Consider the following 17871-nt stretch of genomic DNA (forward strand, 5'->3'; position numbering starts at 1 on the left):
AAGGAAGAAAAACCCTACAGAATTATAACACATTGTGCATAAGAATGAGCACTTGTAAAAAATAGTGTTTCTGATGTGATGAATTTAGTATCAGTTCTTTGTCCTACACTTCCAGTACAACTGTTAGTATTTCACATTCATTAGTGGTATAAACTTAGAGTTTGAAGAAGAAATAAGTTCCATACCAGAACATTTAGATTTCCATTTCAACTGCTCACATGTGGATGAGCATCCTATTTATACACACAGACATACTGATATTATATAGATGCATTTGTACTTGCATTCATATGAGATAGTTACCAGATACATATATACTTACACACCACACATACAGTCACTTCCATCAATAAGACACTGAGGTTTTCAGACACTTACTATCCACATGGAGGATATTATTAACAAAGGAGGCACATGGTTTCAGGTTGCTTCCTTCTAAAAAAACCTGACCCTTATGAAATGACATCTTTGACATTCCCAGCACAAATCTTATGGGGAAGCCATTGGACACAGAGCCATAAAATTCTAGCACTTTCATTAACTTGCTATACAGCTTTACGGAAAGTAGTTACTCTGTGTGGTTGTGATCCAGCAAACCATTTCAGCGTGTGCTTAAAACACCCAGTTTCCTCAGCTGTAATACAGTGATAATGGTATTTTTTAACTTACCTTTTAGGTTATTGTGAAGACCTAGGTAACACTTCAACGGTGCACTGAAGTTGTAGAGCAGAAGCTACAGTGTTTTAACCACTCTGACGGTTAAACTTTCCTTAGGACAATGATGCTAAACTTTTTCTATGATGCATGCCAAAATGTGCCTGGCTGCAACAGACTTGAGAACTTTACACTCAGTGGGCACATTCCCTTCATGGTGTGTGGCCTGCTCCATCCTAATCTTCTTACTGTCCACAATCAGGAACCTGGCTAGGCATAGCATTGTTTCTTTCCCACCAATACATACTCTTTTCTTTCCAAAAGAAACTAGGGCAGGGGAGAGCAAGGGACAACGACAGTCCGGATCACAGAGAGTGGGGAAGTTTAGCCAGCTGGACCTGTGAGCTGTGAAGGTCCCTGGGTTGCAGAGAACAGGCTCAGAGACGAGACATAAAGAGCAGGGCAAGAAGCAGGGAGAGACCAGAGCCTGGAACATGTCATTGCTCCTCTGCAATGAGGAAAGGATGGCCCAGTAATGAGTAGGTACTCAAGGACTGCAGTGCATGAAACTCATCTATTATGACCTTAGGGAAATTGTTTTTTGTCCTTGTGAAACAGGGATAATAGTTCTTAAGTGATTCTTAAGATATTAAGGTTTCTGATTTTATCTATGGTTTTGATACAGTGGTAATAAGACTCACTGAAGTACCTTAGGCCAATAAAAGCTGTGTTTTCCAATTAAATTTATGGGGAAAAAAATTAAAACTGAACAACGGTACAAATGAAAAGTCAAACTTACTTTTTATTTTCATATGAGTTAAGGTACTTACTACTTGGGACAGAAATGAAATAGACTGCCATGATTACTAAGGGCGTACTGCAATACCAGGACAGACACTTAACTTCCTTATTTCAAAGAAAGAGAAAAGCAAGGCCACTTTTCAGCTTTTATGACATGGCCCAGAAGGGATCAACCCCCTTCTAAGAGAAAATAGGACTTGATTACACATACCCACGGGAAGTGCTGAAACATTTAGAGACAAGTGGAACCGCTATCTCTATGATGCAGGTACCTGCCTACTATCTACATACTAGATCAGAACAGAGTCCTTGAAGAGATTTTATGCAAGTAGGCTATGACTGCTTTCAGATGGATATGATTTAAGAACTTTGAGAAAAGGCTTTTAGCAACTCAGATCTCAATGGCAGTATTTTCGTCTGTCATACATGTTGGATTCTGCCTTGAGCTGAAAACCAGATTGTTTATAAATAGTTTAATAATTGTTTCAGTTAACAACTTTTTTAGCACAACTTACTGTCCTTGTCTCAGTTTCCTCTCAACGTACAGATAATAGATCCTGAAAAGGATCAAGAAGACCTTGTACAAAGGATGAGATCCTTTGAGAAAATGAACCTTCATTTTAGCAGAGTGTGCCTTTAAGGCATTAATAACAAATGCTAAAACACCAACAAGAAATTTTTCCAAACTGGTTATGATTAACTGTTCTAATTCTGTACACTGCCCTCAGGAATTTGATCACCCATTGAATCCAAGGATCTTCCTTTACACAACAAGATATAAAACATAATTCCACCGACTTTAAGGCAAGTAACTTCCAAGGGACTTGCTACAGCGATTTATTTGCAACAGGTTTGCTGCAATAATAACTTCACTGCAAGTACACAATGTCTGTCTTTCGCAAAATACTTCCACTTCATTTTCTATCAGAGGGCCACCAATCCTTCGTGCCAGGATTTCATAAAATTAATAAATCTACTTCCATAATCCTTGCTGCTTTTACTGACAAATGTAATAAACTACAGGATGCAAAACTCTGGAAGCCTACTGGGATTTATTTTCCTTTTTTTTTTCCTTGACAAGCTTTACAGAGTAGCACTTCTGAGACATGCTCATGTGCTGTAAACCTAATCCTTAGCAATTTCCTCTTTTCTCAAATAACCCAAATATTTTATGAATAGTGAAGGATTTCCTTTATCAGACACTTGCTTTTTTTTTTTTTTTTCTTTGCATGTGAGTTGTTCTCAAGGAAATACACTTTGAAGCAATTGGATGTTCTTAGGTTGACATTCACAAGAAACACTCCTAAGGAAACATGTAAAACCTGTCTAAGAAGAAAGTGCCCTTGAGTTTAAAGGCAGTACAAGTGGTGAGAGAACTGAGGCCAAATCTGATGGTACTGAAGACCAAGGAAGCCTTGTTTTTTCACTGTGCCAGGCATTTCAGTGCTACTTTTTATGCCCATCTCTGTAAAAGATTTGCTTTTCTACTGGAGAAATCACACATGGATTGATTTTTCAGAGTTGATGAGCCAATGAGGTCACGCAGGCTTCTGATGTTTTCTGTTCTCAGTCCTCTTCTCCCAAAAAATGTGGGTGAAGCCCACCATTCCATCTGTAACAGAAGGTTTTGCCATATTCATAGAACATCCACGCTTACATGCCTGTCTTCTTCAGCTAGGCCTGCATCTCTGCCTCCCTTCTCTAAACCGACCTCATCCTTTGACTGCTGTAATTTTAGCTGGCAAGTGTGCTAGTGCACACACACACACACACACACACACGCCTACAGTGATATCAAATATCCTCGTGGCAACAGTTCTTCAATGCAAAGTTTACTATAGCCCTGATCCATCTGCTAAAAATTCTGGGTTTTGCTGCAGAAAGAGCAGTGTGACTGGAATACAGCTCTTAATGAAAAAGCCAGCACACTGGTTCCTATCACCTTCCCGCTCCCCCACATAATGGCTGCAATCACAACTCTACCTCATCCTTCTGCTGCTGAGAGACACCCTTGATTTGCCTGGGAAGCAGGGAATAGGGCAATGTAAGCACAACTACTCTATTATTTTTTGTTTATTCTAAAAGGACCAATAAAGGGATAAACACAAATCTTGGCTGAAATAACCGTGAGGAAAAATGGTTGAGGATTTTTTTGACATTTGGTTACCTACAGGATGTCTTAAGATAGTCCAAAACTCTCTCCTCAGCAAGAAGAAAAAATGCTCAAAATTGCCTTAAACTGACAAGCAGCATTTAAGAAATTAATCAAATTGAAACAATTCTCATTTTGCTACACATCCAGCTCCAAATCAAGTATTACAGGAGCACTGAAAATCTCAAGAAAATGCCCCATGAGGCATGGAAAACAATTAGCGGGCAAAAAAAGGAGAACTATTCAGCACACCCCTTACCCTAGAAGTCCAAGCCAATTACAGTAGAAATAGTCAGTGATTCAGCACAAAGGTTCCTTGGCAGACTAGTGAGGAAAAGGCAAGACTCCAGCTGGGTCACTCAGAGAAAAAAAATGCAATAGTGCATCATAAGGGCAGGATTTGAGTTTGCAGCCCTTTGAAAGGGGGACATTTAATTCAGTTCATGTCATTCCTAAAAGGACTGACTTTGTTTATATTTGCTTCTCAAAAATACAAACCTAAAGTTTCCATTCAAAGCAGTTTGTTATCTTAAGGTCACAGAGTTCTGCAGTTAGCAAGGGTCTCTCTCCTTTAGCTCAACTCAAAAAAGGACACATTTCTGTATGGGTGGGCACTGATACTTCTGGGGACAACAGAGACCAAACCAAAATTTTCACCATCAGGGATTCTGTCATGAGCTTTCCTAAAAGAAAGAGTGAAGTCAAAGGGATGAGCTTCAGGTAATTGCTCTAAGTAGCACACTGAAGGAGTCTTTAACTTAATCGATCAAAGAAATAATCAGAAAAGGAAGCTTGAGGTTTCTTTGAGTTTTGATTTTTGTTTTTTTCCTGACAGGGGACTCAAATCTTTGGTTATTGTCAGACATGAGACAGGATGAGACACAGACCTCCTGTCTGCCCCAGGCTGATCACTCTTCAGTTCTTGAGCACGCACGAACCATTCTTAACATAAATCTGAGGACAGCTAGAGATCAGAAAACAGGTAAAGGAGAAGATAAAACAGGGGAAGGAGTGACAAAAAGCGGAGAGAGTACTGTGCTATGGAGGCAAAAAAAGGGGAGTTGAATGGTTAGAGCAGAAAATAATAGAGACAGCAGGAGGAGCAGAGGAGAGTTTGATGTTAGAAGTGATGAAAAGGTAACCAAGATGCTTATCCATGAGATTCAGAAGAAATGCTGCTGGAGTGAGAAGATGGCAGATATGAAGCAGTCATCACTTGCAGCTGAGGAAGTTCATATGATCACAAGAATTCTTCACCATGTGCTCAGCCAACTGCGGCTGACTGTGAATAATGCAGTTAGAAATAGGGGTGAAATAACCGAGCTCAGGGACAGTGTGGTAGGAGCCAACAGCTGATTTGACAAAATACAGCAGAAAGAGAAAAAGCTAATTTGAATGGATTGTGTCTGAAAAAAGTCAACTGGATGGGTTTGAGCTTCACTGATGGAAAGCATGATAAAGAAAAGGAAAGCAACTTCAAGATAGATTCTCAGCTTCCTCTGCAATCAAAATGTCTCGGCCAAGAACAGCTTTTAGCAAGGAATTTCTCTTAAAGATAAAGCTGCAGACAGTAAAAAATATATCCTGTAGGAATATTTAAAAAGCATATGTATGTATGATCTTACTTGCTTAAAAATAAAATACAAAGTTAAAATAAAAGCCTTTGCCATTTACAAAAAAACACAACCTCCATGTCTTCTAACCCTTTTCATCATAATAGAACCACAACACACCACAATACTATTCAGGCAAAACTGTTGTCCTTACAGTGATACCACTGGTGCCACAAGTGTGAGGTTCATAAATTTTACTGTACAGATGGAGGAGTATGTGCATGTGTTACTGTTCCACAGCATGCATATACAACATTTAGAAAATAATCATTTTAAGGTGATATTTTCAATTTTAAAATAACGGTAGCTCTTTTATTTTATTTTTTTTCCGATAGTATTGTTTCATATAACACCTGGCAACACCATAACTGCAAGAGAACAAGGGATTTATTTTCTACTGCTCCAACACAGACTGCCTTCAGAAAGCACATTTCATGAGGGCTTTCAGACAAGGCTGTGGAACCTCCATCCTTGGAGTTTTTCAGGACTCAACCAGACAAAGCCCCAAGCGATCTGGTTTGAAATCAATGCTGAGCCTGCTCTGGCCAGTGGGATTCTGCAATGCAGTATGGCCGGTATAGATAATTTCTGTATTTCTCTCCTGGCAGTCAATCTTAGCAACAGGCTTCTAGTCAAACAGTGTGTTCATGACTCAAGCAAAAAAGATCAAAGAACATTTTGTTCTTTGTTCTCAGTATTCAAACAACTTGATCAGGAGGTGAGAGTATCTGACATGGGGAAATGGGGCAAAAGCAGATAAAAGCTAGCAGGAGGGATCACAAGTAGGCTTCATCAGTGCTATGGCTTCTGATCACTCAGTATTGCACTTGTCTTTCACATGAAAGATTTTAAACATGGTGCTACAGAACTTTGCATTCTACCTGCAATGTGTGAGATTAACTGTCTAAGCTTCAAACTGACTTTTTGAGTCAAATTTTTCCTAATACTCTCCCCTACTTTCATTAGGGGAAAATGTGAAACACGCCTTAAAGTTTTCTGAGGCGTCATGCAAAATCTCAAAAGGTTCGTGTTCTGCACTCCTCGTCCCTTTGCATGGGGGGCATCAAGAGTAGATGAAGTATCTTGCTAACAACAAACTGTGGTTCTGGAGACCTCCTCAATGTCCCTGTTTCATCCTTCATTGTATGGTTTAGGCCTGTTCCAACAGGCTTGGTTTCAATCAGGCCAGTAAGCAGTGTCTAAAAATCTATACCCATTTTAAGAAGCACCTCATATCTGGCATGCAAATATCACTTCTGAAACACTAATGCGTTTTAAATATACTAAATACTTGCAAACCCAAGAAAAACAGAAAAATGTAAACCATACAAAAATGGTAATTTTTTAGATTTTCTGTTTGCCTATGGATTTACATTGCCCCTGCAATGTGCCACAAGCATTAAACTTTCAATTGGAAGCAAATGAGAACAATTCTCAGCCACCTCTTTCATAAAACCCCTTCAATCATTTGTAATGTTTTTTGACCAGTAAATAATAGAGCTGCTTCACTGAACTATTTAAGTCATATTACTTACAGCTGGAGAAAAATGAGGAACAGTCATTTTCTAGGGAGGCCAAAAAACACGATACACTCATGCAAACTAAATTAGATTGGGATTTTTTGGCCATAGGTTTGAGAAGATAAAGGATAACCTTTTCAACTTTTCCTTTGCCTGGCATTGCATTTATATTTTCAAATGAAAGATCTCGAATATGGAACTTCACAAGTGTTAATAGGTTTCAGCCCTATCAACAATGTGCTGAGACTAAATACAGATGGAACTACTGAAATATTGCTGTAGTTGGAATGTCCATGCAGAGTCTTTTTTTAAAACAGCATTCAATGCCACTTGATTTTTTCTTAATCATGTGGTGTCAAATTATACACCACTGTGCAAAGTCTTGTTAGACAGACTCCTGAGAAAGCATCTTTGCAGATTATTTTTGTTTTGGTTTGGGGTTTGGTTTTGGGTTTTTTTAACAGGGGATGGCAGGGAGCAGGTAAATCTGCAGCTCTGACATTCTCCTGGACAGTCTAACTGCTGTCCTCCGGTGTGCACTAAATACCTTCGCAGTCTCAGTGGCTGCAATAATGACTGCATCCAGACGAGTAGATAGGAGCTGGAGCTAGGACTAGGCAAAGGTTCATTGCTCTTCTTGGTACTGTGCATACTGCTCTTCTCAAAGAGCACTGAGTAGAGAGATATTTAATCTACCTGCTTGTACAAGTACTGGCTTTCAAATCCTGCATTTTGACCTGACACTTCCACTGGATGAAATCTGATGGTTGCACAGCATGTCTCAGCTCAGCTTCCCCACAGGCAGTGGAGCCTTGTTAATAAACAAACAGGGCTGCTCTCCAGTAATGGTCAATTCCTATGCTGCAGCGCTTGCAGAATCACCACCGAGGGGTTCGGGAAGAAGAAGAAGAAAAGTTAAATAAGGGAAGCATAGTGGATCCATTGTATTCTGAACCTCCCGCCATTTTCCATCACTTTCTCATTAAAAAATGGAACATTTGAAAGAATTTTCAGACTACATACTTATTTTGAGTTATTGCTATTGTTTTTAAACTAGACAGAGGCTCAGCTGAAGCAAGAATTGCACAGACACAAGAAAACAACTCAATCTGAAGAGTTTACAGGCTGAATTTACACTATTGAACTGCATAATAGTAGAGCCTCAAAAACAGAGCAAAAAATATCAAAATACATTTATTAAAATGAAAGGTGGAATAGACATAAAATGTTCAGTTTTTCAGCATAATCCAATGTCTATGCTAAACTTCTATCAGACAGAACCTGCTCGTTGCACCTCACGCTACCTGCAAACATATAGCTTTAGGGGAGACAGTTACAGAATATATCAGCAAATTACCTGGGACGTAACAGGCAGACATCTAGTCTTTTTCTCCTGCAGCTTTTAACTTCACTAACAGAAGCAACTCAGGAATTTCTCAGAAACCTACTCTTAAATGAGGATCTAAAATATTAGTAATAAATTTAACCAAAAAGCTGCAACCCTTTGCTGTATGCTGACTAGTATTGTCTCAATGCTTCTTCATGCTCTTTGTTTTCTCCTGTTACACTTAAGATTACGAACTGCATGGGAGGGTCTACATTTTTATTCTATTTGATATATGCTTAGGGAAAAACACCTATAGGGATCTTATCCCCAAATATATATTTTGCAATGAGTATATGAAGAACTTCACTATCACCATTTAATTTCTTATACAGAATTCAGATATCTAAGCTAACTTCCTCACCAATTTCATGTCAATAAGCTATACTATCTAATTAAAAATACTTAATAGAACTGTATTTAAGAACAACCAGAACGTCTGAAAGGTTTAAGTAATGAGTGGGAAAAAAAAAAAAAAAAAAAAAAAAGGGAACACCAGAGAGGCTACTTATTGCATTTTACAAACTAGCTGACATGTTCCAAGAAACATCCATCTTGCACTAACAACAGATAACCACTTTCAGGTCCTCTCTTCTGAGCCTTTTACCTCTTAGGGACTTACAGTGAATTAAAAGTGTAAATTCATTCAACATCTGTTTGCTTGATACATTAAAGAACCAATGTTTGCCCTATTATATCTTAAACTAAAAATTAAGGTGCTTTTCCAAGAGCATGAAAAGCCAAAATTACAAATTACGGCCCTCTCCTTTAAACAAGACACCATCTTTATGTGATTAGGCAACCCAAATGTGTGCAAGAATCTACTCTGCAACAGTTGTAGTGAGTCTCAGTAATTCTGATCTCTGTGTATGGACAATGTGTATAATAGTTAATAACACACATTGCATATGCAACCTCAATTAATTGTTTGCCTAGTAACAATTTGAAGTATCAGGGGAAAATAATATCTCTCAGCTGTGGCACTGGCTGTGGTTTTAGTTTGTTTTGCTTTTCCATTAAGAATCTGGCATTTGTGGCTGACATTTTTACTGCATTAATGGCAGGAAACAATATGAAAAGAATGCAGACAGAAGTGGAAAGCATTACAGAAACATTTAGACCCATTGCAGGGACGTTCTAATTATGATGGTGAGTAATAGACACATAGCAGAAAAGGCCAGGTTCAGTAAATGTTCATGGAACGAGATTCACACTTTCAATTTGAGTCTAAAAGGCTGAAGACTTGCAAATATTAATGTTTGTTCTTTGTAGCACTGTACTGGATACGGGCCCCTTACGTTTTGCAAACTGTAAAGTAGAATAGCATAAACCAGCAAATAAATTAAAGCCAAAATCTAAGTTGTATCATCATGCAGATTCATTGAGAAGTCTGATTATTAAAAATTACCTAGGGCTAAATCTGAAATTTCAGGTGCCACTGGTTAAGTTGTTTGTCTTTGCAAACACAGCTTGAGTTTCTGGCATTTGCAGTTAAAGGCTGAGGCATGATAAAAAATTTGGGGTCAATGCGTCATGCTCAATTTGTTATTATAAGCAGCACAGTATATTCTGTACTAATTGCATTTACTCATTGCCATATTTACTTTCACTGAAAAGCAAAATGAAAACCAACATCACTGTTTAGTTTTACTTAAAGATGCAACAGATTTTGCCATTTGCTGGGAAACTGAGTATGTTGAAAAAAACTTATCACAGAAATGATGTACAACTGGAGATATATCTAGCTTTGTCTTATTAAATGAAGACCAGATCTAACCACCAGTGAAGTTAACAGAAGACTTCCCCTTACACTTCAGCAGGCACTGGATTAAAGCATTGTATTTTGGTGAGTCACAATTTGCTACAGCTGTCATTTTATCAGTGTTGCAGACCTTATTTGTGCATTTTAATACACGCATTCTTTTTATTTTGAGCCTTGGAAGTTTTCTTGTGAGCTAGGAAGGATGGCTTTTTCAGGGACTGACTTTCTGAAAAATTCTTTTTTGAAGACAATTGGATGTGAAATGTATTGATCTAAACACAATCATCTCCACAGTTCAGCTGCAAAGGAGAGCAGCTAAACTTACGGTGACTGCGGTTGGGTCCTACAAACGTTTGTACATGCGAGTAACTGTACCTATTGACCAGTTCCATAGGTTCAATGGGACTACTCACTTCAGTAGTTACTGATGTGCATAGCTGTTTGCAAGATCAAAGCCCCACTATGAAGCAGAAAGAAAACATCTCCTTGGAGGGAGCTACCAAACCGAAAATACATGAGGGGTAAGGAACAAAGAGATATTTCAAGATGAGGTACTGCACTGAGAATAGATGAGTCACGGAAAAGATGCTAAGTGATTCATTAATACCAGAAGCTTAGCCAATAAAGAATGCCCAAGTATGAAACTAATGACCGTGCTTTTACAAACTACCAAACTATTTGCTTTTGTAAACTTAACATAGGAATAATTTTACCCCATTTTGAAAATTTATTATGCAATTAGTTGTCACTTTAATAAACTGTATGCACAGCGGTGATAACGGTTGCTCAAAATACTGAGGACTCTACAGTTTTTGTTTTAAAAAAGAAAAACACTAGGAACTTCAAGTCCTGCCAATTTTTCCTCCCTGCCAAGTCCTATTAGCATAAATGAACGGTTTATTTTAAGAAATGCCTGATAAATTACTCTACACAATCAGTAATGAGGGTACTGTCAGCAAAGGAGAATCATTTCCAAAATTTACTTGGCACAAATGAGTGGTTGACTAGCTCACAATCATGTTACATGGCCTCAGGCCCTGTTTCATTCCATAAATCTGCCTGACCTCTTCAGGGTGAAAATTAGTGATTCTATAGAAAAGGTAGCTGGGCAAACCTGTTCTGTTTGTGCATTTTCTCCTTTTTTTTTTAAGAATTAACACATTCAATCTATCTGTAGGACTATTCCTATAGCTTCATCTTTCTCTGGCAAACTGAAGCTGCATCTTAAAATTATTGTCATAGGTTGCATATTAAAATTACACATCTTTTTCCTATCACAAATTACAAGAAACAAAAACATAAAGCCATGAAGGATAGAATGTCTTAAGAAAAAATGAGAGGCCATGAGTCTCCATCCTGCTTCAGTTAATCTCTTAACATGAGTCTGTTATCTAACAAATCAATTCTCTTTCCTTTTTAGAATATAGTTTCAAAAGTAGAGAGGAATCCCTTGGCACGGATTATTGTGTCAATTAGCAACTGAAGCCAATAATCATTCATCATCTCTTCTAAACAATCCCTGGTAAAAGTCCCTAAATACTTTACTCATCATTGCTATGGAATTCATTACATTAAAGCAGGGGAGAAACCTTTCAAAGAAGTAATATAAGATTATAAGATTTTTTTAACAGTCCTTAGAAATCAGTTATGCTTGCCTCTCCCACCACTGTAAATTATTTCCAATTGTCATTCTTTTTTTTTAAACTCTGTTCTTAATGCTTTGTTCAGCTTACTTTTACAAGTCCCAAATGATAGTTTTCCAACACTCCCTTGAAGACCACTTGACTGATTAAAAAGTTTTTTATTAAAAATTTCAGAGTATTTCTAATAGAGTTGGTTTACTCTGAGTTAGAATACTAGATCAGAAACTTCTGTGTCCCCTAGTAGGATACAAAATTGTCTAATATAATTTAATCTGCACATACCTTGTGCATCATGTGCCAAGTTCTTCATGTCTAATCATACATTAAATATATGGTTAAACATTCATATCCAAATACAATGGCTAACACAATACGAGTACGCAGTCTATATAAAGTCCAGATGAAGAGAAAAGGTCCCACAAGTCTCGTGAAGTCTCATAGTAAAAGGTTACACACCAACTGCCTCCCTAAAGGTCTGTTGTGAATCCTGCTCTGCTGGACGATGCACAGCTGTGGTAGCGTCAGCGAGATGTCGCACCACCTGCCTTTCAACAGCACAGCAAAGGGTCTGGAGGGCTGAGCAGGTCACCCTGAGCTGCAGGCCAGCACTGGGCAGACTGACGGCTGGAGCTGAACCAACATACCAACAGACAAATCCAGGGTAAGAGTTTTCTGTGCCACACCCAAAGGTATCCGTAACTACTGTTAAATCCAGGGTGGAAGCAGATGCCAGCACAAAGTACAGCGGGCTAGCAGTTGTGGCCCTTCAAGGCTTTTGTTCAACAGTGAGGTTCGATCCCGAGATGACTGTGAGTGATGGAACCACCCCCTAGCAAGCTTGGCACGGATGGCTTCCCTTCTCTGGGAGAAGGATGTTAGCCGTGGTAAAGTTCTTCAGCCCAAGAAACATATGTGAGTTGAAATGTAGCCTGATATTTCAGAAAAACTTATCTCTGCACATGCATAACTCTGTGAAACATCAAGAAAAGATGTATTCAGAGACTCTAAAATCTCTCCAGCTTTCTCGCTTTTCCATATTAAGTTGGTTCCAGGCAGGTGCCTAATGAAATGCTTCTTTCTCCAGAGTGGGATTCTGAACACAAAACTTTACTTAACCTGTGTGAAGCACATGCCACATGTTTTCTTTCAGAAAGAGCACCGAGGACCAACAAAGTGAACCTGCCAGGTCAGACTCCTTCCTGGAAGAAGGCTGTCTCTCATCTCCCGGGCCCAAGATTTGACATCAGAAGGAAGAAAAGTTTTGCACTTTTGGGGGTTTATTCTAATGTTGCAAAGGGGGAAAGCAGAAACAAATTTAAAGCGCCTCTAGGGATAAAGTTTTATTTTCTCTGTTTTGATGTGAGACTTTTATAAACAGCTTATGGGTACATCATGCAGAAATGGGGGGATAGCGTACTCCACATCTGTACAGTCACCAGTTTGACCACAGAACACCTTCAGCACAGCCTGCAGAACAGTTCTGCTGAAAATCAATCAAGAGTGTAAGTTAATATTGCCTTTGTCATAGCCATTTGTATTTTTATTTTCAGTTTCCTTCAAGCAAATGATGACAACTTCTGAAAGAAATGAACTTTTGAGCTTCTGTTAGCATCACTACACTAACTTCTTTATTTTACTTCCATTGGTATTGCTCATTGATTTTGATTTTGTGAGGGTACTATCATTGAGTTTCCCTCTGCTACTAACTTGAGCCTTTAGTTTTCACTATTGCTGCAAGGCGATTTTTGACGGTTGGGCCAACCCTCTTCAGACACACAATAGTACCAAATCACTGACTTTTTTCACTGATTTTTGTATATTCACTGTACTATCTGTTGCTTCCCTTCTGCACTGCAGACTTGGTTTAGCTTTGTCAAGGTAAAAATTAGAAAGGGAGATGGGAGAAGGAAGGGGAAGAGATGCAGGAACGTGTTAGTTGAACAAGGCAAAGTAAGGACTACTCACCTGTACTGCTCTTGTTAACAAGGGCTTTGTTGCCAACTTGATTGTCCTGTTGCCTCTTGAGCAGCCAGGCTAATGTGACCTATTCACTGCTAAATTGTTTGAAATCTGCCAGGCATGTTTAGTTTTCAGGCAGAGTTTGGTACTCCAGACCTTGCAAAATCTGTTTTTAGCTATGCCTTACTCCTGTCACAGTCTTTGCCCATATGTCCTCCAGCAAGCCTTACAGCAGCTGCAGCAGTAAGCTTGTCTGACCCTCAGAACAGGTTTTATTCTATTTTTTTCTTTGCATTTTTACCAGGACAGCTGTTAAGTTTCCTGTTGCTAGTCAGAAGCCTGAGCACCTCAGCTTGCTCTTTCTTTGCTCCCACTTAGGCATACGTGCTTGGTTGATGAACTACCTGCCTCATTGCATGCAGACCTTTATCAGTAGGTTTGAAGTGTATTTCAGACCCACTGTAACACCTGCTAAGCCTTCTAGGATTGCTGCTCAGTCCCCTTCAAACAGAATCCTGCTTTGCATGTACAGCTCATCCCTGATAGAGTAAAACAGAGTAACGTCCTGCAGCAACTGCTCCTTCAGTCTGCCATGGTTGGTGCAGAAGCTGAATTATTGCCTGTTCTTCAGAGGACTGCCTGAAGCCTGCTATTGGAAATGTGGGGTTTGGTCCACAAAATCATGTCTATTTTATTCTGGAAGACATGTCCTGCTCGTTGCATCTGCCACAGGCATCGGTTTTCTTGGGAAGTACCTTATTTTCATATCACACTGCTAAAGTTTTAAGAGTGCAAACCCAGTTTTGTCTGGGTTCCTTCTAGTGCATTCTGGGCAAACAAGACAGTTGGTAGCAGTGCTAGCTAGCACTGAAAGGTGAGCTGAGGGAACTTAATTTCAGAAAGCAGGGCCCTGTGTTGCCTTTTTGTTTCCTGTCTTTCAGTAAATATTCTGGGCTGCTTAATTTACATTAGCACTGCTCCTAATCTCCTTCAGAACAAAATAATGTTGCTTTAGCTACCTAACAGTGTCTTAAGAGCAGTCTCTGACTTCTGATTTTCCTCATTGTTTTAAAGACCTCTGATATTTCTAGAAGAAAATCACTATGGCTAAAAAGTGATTGGACTACTTTTGCTTTGAGTGTTTTCCTAGTTGCACTGACTTTTCCGGGGTCTTGTTGTCATCTCCCTAGATGTCAAATAACAGAGAACACCACAGTTTTTTCTCAAGTTCTACATGTCTGCATTCAGTCTCATATTTTGCTTATTACATAATGACATTGATTGTCTGATTGGTCAAATCATTAATTTTTAAAAGGTCTGTCACCAGCTTCAAGCCACATGTGTGGGAACCCTCCCCAGGTTCAATTTATATTGGGACACCTTAGATGTTGGGCCCAGGTTAAGAGCATTTATACCAAGCAATTGTCTTCCAAACAGTGTAGTCAGTGTTGTCACACAGCTCATGGACTCATTACCAAAGCTCAGTCTTAGCTTCTCAAACAGTGATGTTAAACAGATGATCGATTATACAGTCTATAGTCCATTAGTGGTGATCAGCAGCAACTTCTTTACAATGACATATTTAGTGGTTTGGCTAAATGAAGATTCTCAGTTTACTCCAGATTTTCCTCAGCATTAATTGGGCATCTGAATCATTCTCTGAAAGTTTCAATGAATACAATAATGTCATTTCTTAGTAGAGATATCAACTCTGCCGTTATGAACAAAACTGAATTTTAGTCATCTCACTATATGGGGGTTATTTCTGACTTTCACTTGATTTTTGTGTCTTGCTCCTTGAACTATCATACATTTTCTGAAAATGCTTGAGAAAGCACACAGTGACCACTCTCTTTCCTCTGTCATGATCAGAAAAATACCATTTTGCACACATAACATCTCTTGATTTTCAGGATTCTTCTCTACAGGCTGTATTTTCTCTGACTTCAAATATCTGCATCATGAATACCTGATTCTAATCCTCCAGATTAAAGTTGCCACTAACCAGCTTGGTAAAATTAGGCTGCTGATGGCTTCACCATACAACTGGAGTCAACTGATTAAGAACTGATGGAATAGTTCCAAAAATGAACAGAATAGTTGGCACCCTTCTGCATCCTTCCATGCAATCAATTTCTCTGGACCTACACAAGGCAGCCAGAAGACATCTTTCTTTAACTGTAATCAGTATGTTCTCCATCTCTATTACCACTTTTTCGTATTTTCTGAGCTGTAACACACTGGACAGAAAGTCTTGCTATGCTTTCTGCTTTTTACATGCTTTTCCAGGAGCCATACAATTTTGTTTATGTCTTCTAAATTTCTCTCAGTACATACCCTGCACCCTCATGCCTGCATTCTCGGTCAGTCTCCTGCTTCCCAATTTCCTTTAGTTTGACCCTGTGAACTTGTTCTGTGCTAGTAACACTGTTTTTATCCATTTCCTAGACAGTTCAGCTGCCCTTGCCATTTGAAGAAATGTCTCTGTTTCTTTCAACAGCTTCTCCTATATGCTGGAATCACTTGCCCCATACACGTTTCTGTCTCTCATTAAGCAATCTTTTGTATCTCCAAAAGTACATGTAGATGCCAGAGTATGTGACTGTAAGGCAGGCATCTACTCCCTCTTCTGTTTCTTGGGTTCAGATAAAAACACAGTCACATTCCTTCTAGGATCACAGTATATCAAATACTTTTATCAGCTGCTACAATGTTTTAGGTATTAGTACTACCAGCAATGTCTCATTCACTTCTCTCTTTCAACAGAAGCGATAGTAGAAATGTTTTATCATACTTTTCTCGTCTTTACCTTCCCCAGTCAATGCTTTATTCAGTATGTATTAGTACTGTAATTCCTGAGTAAGGATTTTTTGTACGCTAGATCTGCTTTCCTAGAGAAGTTACTGTATCATGGCTGTTCATTGCCTCATGGCTGCTTGCTTTCTCTCTTCAGCGCTCGTGCTTTACTTGATTTGTAATGCTCTATTCTTGCCGCCAGTCTTACCCAACTGACTGTTGTACCACGCTGTTCTTTACAAATGTGGGCAACTCTTGTTTTATTACCCCTTATGCAGTAAAGTACAGCGGTACTCTATTGAGAGAACTGCACTACCTGCAGAGATCCTTCAACTGCCATTAAAAACCCAGTCACAAGCACACAAACTAATTCTTTGATGATTTCTCTTTTTCCTCTTAAGATCAGTGCTGCTCTCTGCCAGCCCCATGTCTTGCTCAGCAAGGATAAACTGGAGAAGGTCAGAAACTAAGAATCTAATTAATTTCTCTATACTGGTAAGGTAACTAAAGACTTATCACACCACATGCCACCTCATAACAACTGCTGTCTTTACATGGAGGTTACCCATTATCTCTTACGAATGCAAGTATGCAAACCATTATTTCAAACTAGTTGCTGAGAAAAATGTTTTAATACTTATACAAAGCACTGAAAGCTGAGCATAAGACAAACTGCAGAAGAACATCTCTCCTGCAACAATAAGACAGAGTTTGGCCATTCAGGACCTTGTACACTGCAGCCAGAACCAAGGGGTAACGCCAATGCACAATATTGCTGATTGATGACAGCCCTTAGGACAATCAGAATAAAAGCAGCGGAGAAAAAATCCCCAAAAGATTGCTTTCTTTTTCAGCCATTTGTGCATGAGCTATTCTGCCTGCCCAGCAATTTCTATGACCTCCAAGCCTCCCTAGGATTATGAATACCTATTGTTGACTTAATTGGCAGAATAACAAGAAACATCTGCCAAACAAACCCAGTTTCTTAACCTCTGCTGGTCTTGGACACATTATGACTGCAGGGGAAAGAATAATGCATTTCGTGTCTATGAACAAGCCCGGACCGGATGCTTTCATAGTTCAGGGAGCCATTTCCAGTGTACATCAGAGAACCAAGATAAAACAGAGATTTCACAAAAGCTGTCTTGTTGTCAGGTGCCCATCTCACATGGCCCATGGAATATGTCCATAACTAGAATGAAAGGACAGAATAAAACTGATGAAAGAAAAAGGTCTTTCTTGCTACTAAATAAGTTTGGAGGCAGCTAGGTGGACACAGGTGGACAGAAGATATAAGGAAGACTGAAACAAAGATGTTTTAAAATTAGAATAGAACAGAACAGAATAGTTGAGTTGGAAGGGACCTAAAATTATCATCTAGTCCAGCTGCCTCACCACTTTAGCTGGCTGGTGGAGGGCTGGATCTGCTGGTCATTACTGTGTGGACCTTGATGCCAAGTAGGCTACTGATGGGTGAAAGCCCTCTTAACAAACCCCTCAGGCTCTACCCTTCACGCTTTCCTGTCATCAGTTGCAGAAAACAGTGAAGTTCATGGCCAGGTCTTTAGAATTTAGAATCCAGAAAAC

General features: G+C 39.2%; 1 protein-coding gene across 5 annotated transcripts in view; it reads right to left on the reverse strand.

The window, feature by feature from the left end:
• The window catches only part of SUGCT (succinyl-CoA:glutarate-CoA transferase), a 337849-nt gene that overhangs the window by 19509 nt on the left and 300469 nt on the right, over positions 1 to 17871 (reverse strand). Inside the window, exon 14 of one of the 5 annotated variants that reach the window (XM_055709365.1) lies at positions 1437 to 3067. The exons of the other annotated variants lie outside the window; for them this stretch is intronic. Coding sequence (XP_055565340.1) covers positions 2994 to 3067 — 74 coding nt within the window. The 3' untranslated portion in view covers positions 1437 to 2993. Of the gene's footprint in view, positions 1 to 1436; positions 3068 to 17871 lie in introns of those variants that run through there. 5 annotated transcript variants of the gene reach the window in all.

The sequence above is a fragment of the Falco cherrug genome, chromosome 4, assembly GCF_023634085.1.
Source record: "Falco cherrug isolate bFalChe1 chromosome 4, bFalChe1.pri, whole genome shotgun sequence".
NCBI classification, from domain to species: Eukaryota; Metazoa; Chordata; class Aves; order Falconiformes; family Falconidae; genus Falco; species Falco cherrug.